This window comes from Symphodus melops (genome assembly GCF_947650265.1).
Source record: "Symphodus melops genome assembly, chromosome: 5".
In the NCBI taxonomy this organism is placed as follows: Eukaryota; Metazoa; Chordata; class Actinopteri; order Labriformes; family Labridae; genus Symphodus; species Symphodus melops.
The window spans coordinates 1,643,303-1,656,897 of NC_136695.1; the positions used below are offsets into that span (position 1 = coordinate 1,643,303).

General features: G+C 44.6%; 2 protein-coding genes across 4 annotated transcripts in view; one reads left to right on the plus strand and one right to left on the minus strand.

Annotated features, from left to right (window-relative positions):
- atp2c1 (ATPase secretory pathway Ca2+ transporting 1) overlaps positions 1–13,595 on the minus strand; it is a 271,948-nt gene that overhangs the window by 30,536 nt on the left and 227,817 nt on the right. The window contains exon 27 of one of the 3 annotated variants that reach the window (XR_013779089.1): positions 11,791–12,106. Coding sequence is in view for 1 of the 3 variants with exons in the window: in XM_079344031.1 (XP_079200157.1) it covers positions 11,985–12,106 (122 nt within the window). In the remaining 2 variants the exon portion in view is untranslated. Of the gene's footprint in view, positions 1–11,662; positions 12,107–13,595 lie in introns of those variants that run through there. The other 2 variants (XR_013779090.1, XM_079344031.1) reach the window with 2 other exon arrangements.
- Positions 645–9,431, plus strand: LOC306823292 (single-strand DNA endonuclease ASTE1-like). The gene is made up of 6 exons (XM_079342748.1): positions 645–786; positions 3,545–4,422; positions 4,678–4,971; positions 6,472–6,676; positions 7,683–7,827; positions 7,924–9,431. Exons 1-6 carry the CDS (start codon positions 660–662, stop codon positions 8,321–8,323), a joined length of 2,049 nt encoding a protein of 682 aa, XP_079198874.1. The 5' UTR covers positions 645–659; the 3' UTR covers positions 8,324–9,431.

A 13,595-nucleotide genomic window follows, 5' to 3' on the forward strand; every position in this document is an offset into this window, starting at 1 on the left:
ACAAGGAAATAATATTTATACTAACTAACCACAAACACCGTCTGTCACTATCTGTGAATCTAGACTCCACCAGGGGGCGTCACCTCGAGCTCTGCACGCCCCCCCCCCCCCCCCCCCCCCCCCACACACACACACACACACACACACAGATCCTCCTGCAGCAGCAGCGAACCTGAAACTGCTCTCCCCCGTTTCAAGATGCACTTTGGGAACAGATAAGAATGACATGAGTGACTGCGCGCGCGTGAAGACTGAAACACGCACGCACGCGCGCAGTCACAACAGTCCATTACACATGTATAATGAGTGTCGTCTTACAAAAGAGATCCAGAACAGTTGCTCTCCTATCAATTAAACAAAACAACATTTTTTGAGGTGCTTCATGGTCTTCTTGATGGGCACTCAGGACCCCCTGAAAAAGACTCCACAGTCCACTTCTGGTCCCGACCCACCAGTTGAGAACCTCTAATTTAGAGGACATGAGGGGAAGGTTACGAAGTTGTGAAGGTTGGAATAGTTGGGACATGTTGCGGGCTGATTGCAGCTGCTGATGCTGACAGTCACGTCAGTGTGATGTCAGGAAAGTGAAACTTAAGGAAACAGAGTCGGTATAAAGAGCGCAGCTGACAGCGGAGCGTCAAAAACAGAACAGACCCAGGATGGGGGTTCAAGGCCTGACCACTTTGATAGGGACCGACCCGAAGGTCTACCGGGACGTCGAGTTCAAGAAGAGTCGGCTGGTGATCGACGGCTGCAACTTCCTTTACCTGCTCTACTTCGACTCAGGTGAATAAAATAAAAAGCTGTCATTGCAGTTTATTATTCTATACTTTATAAGTCTACAGGGCAGCTAATATACTTTACCTTTATATTTGACCAAACAGCCAGTCTGCAGACTTCTTATAAATCATTTAAATGTTTCATTTATTTTTCATTTAAAGCTTTGTTTACCTCTTATATCTGTTACATAACGTGTAATGTCTAACAGCGCTTACCTGGATGACGTCAGTGTATTGGGAGTTTATTTGAGTCTAACATTTGTTGTTAAAGAATGAAAAGCTTCATAATTCCTCCATAAAAACTCCCTATAAATGTACATTGACGCTGGACTGGGACTCCGGGAGAAAAATGCATCAATTTAGTGCAAAGTTAAGAAGCTAAATATGAAAAAGTCTTTGAATCGTTTTTGGGCTCGTGCACAAACTGTCAGAGCATGAAATCCAGAGACTGATGCCCATTGATGGAGACCCTCAGACAGGCAGATGCTCTCCAGCTCCGCCCTCTTGTCCAAATTAGCATAATTTCTCTGCAACATTCAGTGTATTATAAACATGTGACGTCAGTGGAGGGACGCTGGCAGTCAGTTTGAGTGAGGAGTGCTGAGAGAATACTTCTATTTGATCAACTGAGCAAAAGCACACATTATTCATGAATTGTGTTGTTTAGTATTTTAAATATTTAGAATATCATCAACATCTCAAATGATTTAAGAAATGTCAACAGATAGGGCCTTTAAAATCTCACACTGAAGGTACATGGTTTATGATTAGTTAATAATTCATGGTTTGAAATTAACAGAGCTGTAAACTGTAGAGCAGATAGATGACCAATTAAAATTTTAGTTTCATGTCCGACCAATGGAAAGTTCCTGACTCTGGCTCCCCTGTAGTTCTCTCTCTCTCTCTCTCTCTCTCTCTCTCTCTCTCTCTCTCTCTCTCTCTCTGTCTCTCTCTGTCTCTCTCTGTCTCTCTCTCTCTGTCTCTCTCTCTCTCTCTCTCTCTCTCTCTCTTCACAAAAAAGAAAGACATTTGAACACACCCATTAAGTAGCCTGCTTTTACAGCTTAAATCAACATGTTTACAGCCTGCTTCAAAAACCAAATAGGTCTGATTAGCTCATGTTTCGTTCAGCAGACACTGCATGGGTGGTGCATTCTTTATAAAATGACTCATTTTGATTTAATGAACGATAGGTGTTATCCATAGTTAGGTGCGTAGCTAACCAAAATGACTAGTCTGTGCGGTGTAGCGGTTTGATAAGAGGCTCTCAGCTGTTGTTAGTTTGACTGAAAGTGATGATATTTGGAGACAGCTATATAAACATATAATAAATGTGATTGCATTATTGCACATGTGTACAAGCCCCTAACAACACACAGTAAAAATATCCCTGAACTGTTCAGATATTTCACTCAAACTACCAAAATGATTCACATGGTGGCGCTACAGGAAAAGTCAGAGGCTAACATCGGTCCTATGGAGGATAAATAGTGCATTAACAAACTTTCACAGCAATCAGTTGGACAGTTGTAATAATTTCAGTCTGGTCCACAGTGTTATGCATAGTGACCACAGCATGGATAAAAATAAACATGACTAAGGTCTGATGTTGCTGTACCCTGATATAAATCAGAGAACGAGCTGTGTGTAAATGAGTCTGTTTGTGAGGACTCAACTTCTCAGGGGATTTTCGGCTGCTATAAAGGAACATTGTGTTTCATTTATAATGTGTTTATTTTTGCTTTTCGATGATTTGGAGCTTTTTCCTTAAAAGATAAAAAAAGTCCATTTGTCCATTGTGCAATATGTATCAAAATCCTGCAGTTCCATGAGTGTCCACTAGAGGCTGGCTGTAGAAGCACAGGAAGTCACATACACACCGATTCAAAAAGTCTGTTTTTACAGTAGACATGAACATGTTTAAAGCCTGCTTCAAAAAAACAAAAAACCAACACTAAAAATGTATTTAAAGTTCCATATTAATGTCTTTTTTTCATTTAAATGGTTTCTTTCCCCATTTGCATGAAGGTTTGTATCATTAGAAACTTGGTAGTATTATTGAATAGTCGTGCATCAGGCCCTCATTTTACCCTGAACGGCTCCATATTTGTTTTCTGTAAACATGGAGGTTGCTGTGGTTAGAGAGGGAAAGCTACATCCCAAGTTCCTCTTATTTTCAACCACTAAAGCTTCAGACATATCACAGATCAGTGGGCGTGACCTCACTGCCAGAATCAAAACTTAAAGTCGGCCATATTGCTTGGAAGCTATGCTAACAGGCTCTGTGCAGAAAGCTGAGAAGAACCGAGAATGTGAAAAAGTATTTTCAATTTCAAACAATATGGATGTGAAACGATGACAGTCTTCAGCTGAAATCGGATGTTTGTCACAAGACTTGCTTGTCGGCAGATGTGAGGACAAGGAGTCCAGGCTAACTCGAGCTGGGTCAGACTGGTGGTGTCAGAGCTCAAACTTTTTGCCAAAGGACACAGAGTGTCCCATGGACATAGAGTCTGTTTGTTGCCAGGAATTTCTAAGATGCCAATTCCTTCTGAAAGAAATCTTGGAATCAGTTGAGGAAAAGTCTGCATGTGTTGTAGTAAATGTCTGTAGAGCTCCGTAGCTTCAGTGGGAACGACCTGCGGTGCTGTGCATTCTGGGAGTTCTTGTCTCTCATCCACGTGAACCAAATGACTTCTTAAATATGTTTTCAGACATGATGTTTGTCCGTTAAAATGTGTGGTTTCATTCATTTTTCTTTGCAGGTCTAGACCTAATTCGGGGTGGGGAGTATGCTGCGTTTGAGGAGCTTGTTGAGAGGTTTGTCAAGGCCCTCAAAGACTGCGGCATCTCACCGTACGTGGTGCTGGATGGGGGTGCTGATCTTACAACCAAGAAGGATGAAACCGTTAGATTAAGATCAATGGATCGGATCAGGAGAGCCAATCAAGCGGTGGAGGGAACCATGCAGGCTGTGAATGGGATCAATGAAGGCCATCAAAAATCTCAGGAGGGCAAGGTCTTGCCACACATGGCCAATCTGGTGTTCAGGCAAACCCTGGCCCGGCTGGAGGTCCCGATGGCTCAGTGTTATACAGAGGCTGACCAGGAGATTGCTGCCCTGGCCAAGGAGTGGAAGTGCCCGATTCTCTCCAACGACAGCGACTTCTTCGTCTTTGACCTCCCAGGGGGGCTGCTGCCCATTTCTCATTTCCATTGGGAGGTGATGAAGAGGATTGGCTCACAGAGCTACATCCCTTCTAAGATCTACTACTCCTCCAGCTTCTGCATTGTCTTTGACATAGAGCCCCAGCTCCTGCCAGCCTTTGCTGCCTTGGCTGGAAATGATTACGTGAAGCTGGACAGGATGAATGCTTCTATTAATTGGGCTGAGTTCGCTCCAGCAGTCAATGGGAAATCACCACAGCGCCTGAAGGGGCTGCTCTGCTGGCTGAAGAAGTTCAAGCAACCCGAGGAGGCCTTTGAGGCAGCACTAGGACTGTTGGGAGAGTTGAGTGAGGAGAAAAAGGCAGAGGTGAAGGAGGGCTTGAATCTAGGCATGGAGGAGTACCAGTTTCCTTCAAGCTCCTTGAAGAGGTTCTTCATTCATGGGGTTGCCCCTCCATACCCAAAAGTGGAAGAGGTAATTAAATATGTTTTTATTGAAGAGGTTTTGGTGCATTTTCATTTTCTCAGGCTCAGACTGTCAGTGAGACAAAGTCCTTCCTTTGGACTCTGGGAAGTTAAACCAGTCAAAGGATGAACTCTCATCTTAATATTGATGAACAAAGATAGTATTTAATGTCTGCTAAAACGCTCAACCATCTCAGACCTTTCAGTATAATATAAAGAACATTTGAACACACCTGGTTAAATGTAGTTTTGTCCTGTCCTCCAGAAGATGGCAAGTTGGGTCTTGCAGCCAGTGATGCAGGCACGGCTGACTTCAGACGTCCTCGATGTGCTACTGCTGAATACCATTACCATCGGCTGCCAGGTGGACAGGGCAGACTTTCCCAGTGCTCACCTGACATCCAGGCCGATACGCCAGGTGATGTACAGGCTGCTACTGGGCGGAGGAAAGACTCTAGTGAAGGAGCATGACAGAGAAGGCTTCGAGCTGAAAACCTTCCAAGTCCAACCTGCTGCCAGCGGGGTCCCTGAAGACCTGGACCTCAAGTCACTTAACCAGGTGAAGCTTTCATACATTTGTTCCTTGCATCACTGTGTGAGTTGCTCTCACTATTATCAACCATAGAATTCTTTCTTTCTTCACTGACATGACACGAGCAGGTTGCACCTTTGAAAAATTTGCCAAATTTTCTCTGCCAATGCCAAACAGCTTAATCTGCTGTTGACTTTTGTTTAGTGTATTGGATGATGGTAGTCAAGACATACTGGCATTTTAAAAACGTATTCATTTAACAAACAGGAGCCTCAGTATCGTGTCAGTCTGGCACCTCCTCCTTCATCTATCTATCTATCAGCATTTGTCGCAAGTCAGCCAATGTGGTTGTGTTGGTCACTCTGGAATGAACAGCATGCCCAAGCTGATCCCACAAGTGTTCAATGTGTTTAAGGACAGGACTGCAGGCAAGTCATTCCATACCGTCCACTCCCAAATTCTGGAGGTAGTCTCTGATAAACCCTGGTCTATGGGGCGAGCATTGTTATCTTGGAGGACAGAGTCAGAGTTAGGTCCCGGATTGTGGAGATATGGGATCGCCACTGGTTGCAAAGTCTCGATATCTGTCTGCATCGAGATTGCCTCCAATGATAACAAGTCTTGTTTTACTGAAAAAAACCAAGATTTTTTCGGTGCAGCAATCAGCATAGCTTTCTCTGCATCTTCCCCACACTTACTGCATACTGCAATCCAATTGCCGTAGGCAGAACCTGGACTTATCACTGAACATACCGTGTTGCTGACACCAGTGCAAACAGGCGGAACAGTGAAGGGCAGTCACGGCAGGCCTCCTGGCAGCTCTATGATACCAGAGAATGGCTATGTGCAGTCTATACCAGATTGTCTGAGTAGAGAGCCATCTCTATCAGTCATATAGTTCCACAAACCTTGACCGCAAATCTGGAGAAGACTGCCTTCTGTTCCTAAGTGCTGACAGGATTAGGAATCGGTCTTGTTGGGGTTTCGTCTTCTTGGGATGCTCACTTGGCAGCCTGTCTCTAACATCCCGTTATATGGAACTTGGCCTCAGTTTGGAAATAGTACTAGTAGTTCTTGTGTTTTCATCGGCCAGACATGACCCTCAAACAGGCCAGGAGGTTCTGCCACTGTGTAGTTCCTCGAGCTCACTCCCAATAATGCATCAACTTGGTTGAGTGGAACACCAGCTTGAAATGACCCGATGGCAAGGGCCCTATCCAGGTTAGATCAGACTGACCACTGTAGCAGGACCTGTGCATTGTCATCACCTCAAAACAAGAGTCAATAGCAACAGTGGAATAAGTTGTTTGGCATTGGAAGAGAAGATTTGGCAAGTTTTTCAATCCACATACATAGCTCTGCTGCTTATCCCACACATGCATGTTCCTTTTAAATGTGGCACAATTTAAAAGGAAAATAAACAGCCTTGTTACAACAAATTCCTTTTCAATTTACAGATGTGGTATGAACAACAGCATTGAATTTAACCACACTGTTCCCCATTAACCTTTGACCTCTTGTCTCCAGGTGGAGCCCTCTGTGCGTCTGCAGGTGTTACTGGAGGCTCTGGGGGTACCTGAGGCCTCTCTGGAAAGACTGCAGCCTCACCTGCGCCTCCTGGTGGCAGTTACCTGTTTCTGGCTGCAGAGAGCTGAGCCTAAACCGGACGAGACTCTGCTGAAGGCGCTCCTGCTGGGAATAAGTCATGGAGACTCACTGAGACAAAGAGCAGGTAATAAACTAGAAAATTCCTGCAGAAATTGTGAGGGTGGTTGCAGTGTGTGTGTGTCTGTGTATGTGTTTGTGTGTGAGACTGCAGTAAGAGTGTTTAACTGTAGTCAGCTAACAGCTACGACAGAACTCTGTTCCACTCAAACGATGATGTCATCACTGTAACTCTGAACACCTGCTGCTCACTGATTGGTTGACATTCAGCTTTCATCTGCCAGAACATTCTATCAATGTATTTGAATGGGCTTACCACTGCTCGCAAAACCTCAAATATCTTAAAAACTAAAAATGGTATCACTGATCCGTTTGGACTGTGAGCGACAGAACAAATAGGCACACATTTTAATATATTTTATTTTTCATCTAACATTCAGACTGAGACCACAGTGACAATTTTAAAACATGAGTGAAAAATGTGAAATTCTGGAGGTCAGTTAGAGTGAGAGCCTGATGTGTATGTATGTGGTGCGTGACTGTCAAACAAATGCCTCTCCTGGGAGACTGAAACGTTTTATTATTTTATTTTCTGCTTTATGAGTGAGAGGACACTCAGAGCTTTCTTTTGGTGTATTTTGTTTGTATGTGCGAGCAACAATGGCCTCAGCATGGCGATTTACAAATATGTTTGCTAACCTGAAGGATTTGAATTTTTGCCATTCATTTTCAATGGGGCAAATTTTTGTCGCTTAAACTTGATTTGTGTCCACACCGTGTGGCCGACATTTCCACAAAGTAATAGCGCACTATTCGGGGCCAAGCTGCTGTTTGTGTGGCGCAAACGTTGTGGGAGACTTAGCGTGCCAAAATTTTAGGATATAATAAGCAGAATAATTATATTGGCAATAGTAGTAGTGTGGTTTGCCTTTCAGACAACCACCCTAATGAGTCCCAACATAATGTTAACTCTCAGGATGAATCTGCTGCTTGTTGTCTCATTATTTATGGAGATGTAAGGAGCAATGCAAGAAAGAGCCCTTTTCAATCCTCAGGGTGTGTTTGTGATTCAGCTCTGAAGAGAGAGAAGAAACTGTTCAAACTACCACTGGACCCTGATGTCCTCCACTCCTTCAACCAATGGCAGGGATGCCTGAGGCAGAGCGTCCACCTGAACCAGCTGCTGGGCTTCCCCTTACCTGAACCACAGATCGCACGGTGAGTTCAAGGACACAGCAAACTTCACTTCCTGACTTCAGCTAAGTGACACCTGTGATGATAAATCTACCATCTTTTCCCCCTGATGTCCTCCAGGTGTTACGAGGGAACGTTGGTCCACAGGCTGGTCCACATGTTGAGGACGAAACAAAAACTGAAAAAGTTTTTGAAGAACGAACCCGAGGAAACGAGAGAGTACCACAGCATGCTCGCCATCGTTCAAAGTCTTCACTCTGAGGAGGCGTTGACACTGGTGAGAGTGAAACAGCGGGAACAGGACCCTGTAAAGGACCTGACTGCCACCCTGAAGGACTTCTTCCACCTGTATGAAGAAGAAGAGGTCAGCAGTGCTGTCCAAGTGCACGAGGAGCTTGTTCTGGATGATAAGCTGTTCGTGAGGACTCGGTTCAGATCGAAGGAGAGGAGCAGCCGCTGTAACAATCTGATCATGGCTCGTAAACAGGAGTGCAGGGGCCGGGACATCCTCACTGACTGAGGGTCTCACTGACCTCCTTTAGTCCTGACGCGGTGCTGTTTTTATCATGACAACACCAGGGGCCGAATTCACGAAGCCTCCTAAGTACTGAGTCGCTTTGAATGAGAAAATTCTGAATCAGGAGATTTTCTAAGAGTTTCCCCTTAAAGTTCAGACTAGATTGTTTTTAAATATGAACGTTGTTCACAAAGTGTCTCAGCCCTGAAGAGAGACCCTCCTGAGGTGTCAAACTGTGAGCAGGAGCGAGAAAGACTTTTTACAGGACGAAGATTTTCTCAAGCTGAGAGAAAAAAATAAATAAAAAATCAGAAATACCCGCCTACACGTGTACAAGGGCTAAAATCTACCCAAACATATCAATGACTGGAGGTATTTTTCAAACATATTGATATTTGAATGATGTGTTTTGTGTATTAATGGGGGGCAGATTATATATGATTACTCTTCTTTCTGCTCCTTTTCATTCAAGATTCGAGATTTTATTTTTGTATTTAATTGTATTGTTGTTTGTGTGTACGGGCTGGAGCTGACGAGCTGAAATAGAGCACAAATATTATTCATTTAAAAAAAACTTCACAAAGAATCTGTCTTTGATGGGTAAATGGAAGAGGAGAAATTACATTAGTGGTCGGCTTTTATTATGTTATATCATTGAGTGATTAATAGGATGGGATACACTAGGATTGTTATACCTTTAAGGAGGCAAACAAACCGGGTAAATATTTGTACGTGTTGTAAATAATCGTCAAGATGGTAATAATCTGGAAACTAAGAGAAGAAATGCAATATGGGGTAGAAATGTATACGTTTATACTTCTTCCTACTCCTTTTTTGAATACTACTATTCTGTCTTTTTTATTTATTAAAATTATTTTTATGTTGTTTTAATGTTAGGAAAGAAACAATCAATTGTTTTGTCGATTTATTAAATTACATTTACAAAAACAACATATATTCATATTTCTGGCTGTTGGTATATATGTCTTTAAAGTACAAACAGGTTTTATATTTTGAATGCAGTTTTTTATACCTTTATGTAATAAAATCATTTGAATGTGTCTGTAACAAATCAAATAAATAGAATAAATCAAGTACTTCATCTTTCAGATCAGTTGTCTTTGGTATTTTGTTAAACGTTTTAAATTGAATTTTCCGTGATCTCTCCTGTTCGGAGAAATTTCTCTTTGTTTGAAAGTTTGTTTAAAGGTGACATATTCCACTAAATCCCCTTAAAAATGTGTCTCCAGTCTGTCTACAAACCCCCCAATGATGAGAAAAGTCCATCCTCTCCGTCTTCTGCCTGCTCCACTTTTCAGAAAATGTGTGGTCAAACAGGCTGTTTGGAGATGTTCCCTTCATGACATCACAAAGGGCAGTAGCCCCTCCCCCAGGTGGGTGACCCTCCCACAGCTAGGTGTTTGTTCTGCCCTCTGAGTCTGCCTTCTCACCGTAAACAATAGGACATGGAGCCAGAAAGCAGCGAGTACACCCGAGCCCTTCCAGGGAGGGGGCGTGGCCAGACACAGCTCATTTACATATTTAAAGCTACAGACACAGAAACAGCCTGTTCTGAGCAGGGCTGAAATAGAGGAGTTTATAGACATGATCAAATACAGGATCAGAGTGGATTTACAACAACACACTTCACACACATGATGAAGAGGAGCGAGGACACTGATTTCACCTGAAGAGGAGGTCATGTGACCTTTGAGTTAAAATGTAAAAAATAAACTGGCTGAAGAAAATAACACAAAGATTAGAAATGTTGTCAACATGTAGTTTGTCCAGCAGAGGGCGCTCTGAGTTTATAACCACAGACTGTAGATATGAAGATTTGAAGTCTGAGTGTTGTCGTCCCCGTGTGTCCCTGCAGGGGGCGCTGGAGTCACCTGTGTGTCCCTGCAGGGGGCGCTGGAGTCCCCCGTGTGTCCCTGCAGGGGGCGCTGGAGTCCCCCGTGTGTCACTGCAGGGGGCGCTGGAGTCCCCCGTGTGTCCCTGCAGGGGGCGCTGGAGTCCCCCGTGTGTCCCTGCAGGGGGCGCTGGAGTCCCCCATGTGTCCCTGCAGGGGGCGCTGGAGTCCCCCATGTGTTCCTGCAGGGGGCGCTGGATTCCCCCGTGTGTTCCTGCAGGGGGCGCTGGAGTCCCCGTCCCCCGTGTGTCACTGCAGGGGGCGCTGGAGTCCCCCGTGTGTCCCTGCAGGGGGCGCTGGAGTCCCCCGTGTGTCCCTGCAGGGGGCGCTGGAGTCCCCCGTGTGTCCCTGCAGGGGGCGCTGGAGTCCCCCGTGTGTTCCTGCAGGGGGCGCTGGAGTCCCGTGGATGGCGGTCTCCGTGCTGGAAATGCTGTCTCAGGCTAACTCTGAGTCAAGCTAACGACAGGCTGAGAGCTGAGGCGGGTTTTAAGCCTCCTGACAAACCGTTACACGGCGCCCACCTGTCAATCAGCTCAGCTACACGCCTTATTGTGAATAACTCTGATCCTTCATCCAATCAAAACTGCTGAGTCATCTTGATTTCTGATATATTAATGTGGAAAATCAACAGTTTGGCTCCTGAAAGTTGTTTTGTTTTCATCACTGACACAAACTGTAAACAAGCACACAAACAAACATGGCGTCTTTGTAACCTAGCAACCTGCAGCTGCATCACAGCTTTCTCTGCTCTCAGTGGAGAACCTTTAGGACCGAGAGGGATCAGAAAAAGCTTCCCAGGGAAAAGACATAAATGAACTTAGATTTGAGAGCTTCATCAGAGTAACGTGCTCCTGATCGCTCTGATCGGACAGTTTTATATTTGAATTGACTTCAAAATTGGTCAGAAAGTTCCTGTACGGGTGACTGTCTTCATCCATCTGTTCAATAAAAACTGTTTGTGAACAAAAAATATTAATCTGATCAGATCAAACGTGTTAAAAACAATCTTAGGAGAGGAAGAAATGTTGATTAAAGAAAAAGATTTAAAGCTGCAACAACTCACTCGTCCCGACGTTATCTGGATGTTTTCATTTCTTCGATGAATAATCAGTTTGAGGAATAAAAAAAGTCTCTAATGAGAATAAATCTGATCTTTCACTCCAGGACAAAATTAAACATTTGGTGAAAACTGTCAAAGAGCAGAAGAACAAAAAGAAGCTTCCAGAAAACATCAACAGACTCATTTTAAATAAACAAACTGCAGTCCAGAGTCAGATGAAAAAAAGATCATTTTTAATAAACTCCTCAACACAACACCTCCTTTAAATTATGTGAAAGGCTTAAATATGATTCTTTATTCTAAAAACTTGAACCTAAAACAGGAATCAACACGACCTCCTTCTGTCGGCTTGTGCAACAAAATAGGGTTAGGGAGGGGGAGGGGCCAAGGAGCTGCTGTGGATCTGTGTTATTGGACTGAACACAGAGTAGAGGGGCAGATCTCCCAGCAGCCTTCATGTCCTCTCAGTTCAGCCTCCCTCACAAGACCAGGAGAAACCTCCTCCGGTCCCAGACCAGAGTCCTCCTCCCTCTAGAGGATCTCACAGGAGAAGTCTTTGCAGTCTTATGAAGTCAGTGCCATGGACTGTGAGATCCTTTAAGCCCCCCTCCTCCAGACGTCAGAGTCCTTCAGGCCGGACGGCACGCCGTGGAGGAGGGATGGCGGGGGAGGAAGGGGGGGGGGAGGGGGGGTCATACCTCGTGGAAGTAGTCGACGGGCGCGCTCTTCTCGAGCCCTCGCCACCTCTCCAACATCTTGATGAGCTCGGACACGACGCACACCGAGGAGGTGAGGGAGACCAGGAACAGCAAGTCTGAGGAGGAACACATGAGCAGAGTGAACACGGTGTGAACATGTGACACCACGACGGTGTGAACACGTAAAGTAAGTAAGTAAAGTAAAATTTATTTATATAGCACTTTTCGCAGGCAGGGGCCACAAAGTGCTTCACAAACAGGGTTTAAAAACATCACAAGCAATACACAGACAGTACAAAAATCATAGCAGCCCTAAAAGAGACTAATTAAAAGCCTGGACAAATAAAAACGTCTTCAGTTGACTCTTGAAAGTGTCAACTGAATCAATTGAGCGCAAAGATGATGGAAGTTCATTCCAGAGGCTCGGAGCAACGACCTGGAAAGACCGGTCACCTCTAGTGTGATAATGAGCTCGAGGGACCTTCATCAGGTTCTGATCCATAGACCTCAGCGCTCGCATAGGGGCGTAAGGCTGGATCAGCTCACTAAGGTAAGAGGGAGCCTGACCATGTAGGGCTCTGAAGGCCAGAACCAGGATTTTAAACCTGAACCTAAAGGACACTGGCAGCCAGTGAAGGTCTTTCAGAACAGGGGATATGTGGGACCTCCTATTTGTGCGGGTCAGAATTCTTGCTGCAGAATTTTGAACTAATTGCAGTCTAGAGAGCTCTTTCTTGTTAAGACAAGAAAACAAACTATTGCAATAGTCTAAACGTGAAGACACAAAGGCATGGATAATGAGCTCCAAATCATTCTGTGAAACCATGTTTCTAAGTTTGGAGATCTTCCTCAGTTGAAAGAAGCAGTTCCTTGACAGCTGTTTACAGTGCTGGACTAAAGACATGTCTTTGTCAAAGATAACTCCCAGGTTTCTAAGACTAGGCTTCACGGACTGGCCTAGGTCCCCCAAGAACTGCTTAATCCCTGGAATTGAGTCATCAGGGGCGAGAATCAATGTTTCTGTTTTCTCAGCATTGAGCTGCAGAGAATTTTCGCTGAGCCATTGTTTGATTTCCATCAGACAAAGACGTAGGGAGCTCAGCTTCTGGATCTCGGATGGCTTAAAAGAGCAGTACAGCTGGATATCGTCAGCAAATAGGTGGAAAGAAACATCATCGAACCTTCGTATGATCTTTCCCAGAGGGATCAAATACAGCAAAAACAAGACAGGACCCAAGACAGAACCTTGAGGCACACCACACAGCAGGTCCGCAGACTCCGACCTTATTTGGTTGGCTGCTACATTGAAGCTTCGTCCAGTTAGATAAGAAGAGAACCATTTTAGAACTGAACCCGACAGTCCAACTTGATCCCTCAGTCTTCTCAGCAGAATCTGATGGTCTACAGTGTCGAAAGCTGCGGACAGGTCCAAGAGAACCAGGACCGTGAACTTTCCAGAGTCAGCAGCCATCATAATGTCGCTGGACACTTTCAGTAAGGCCGTTTCCGTGGAGTGTTGCTTACGGAAACCGGACTGAAGCGGTTCATGGATGCTGCTTTGATCCAGGAAAAGGGTCAACTGATTACAGACCACCTTCTCAAGGA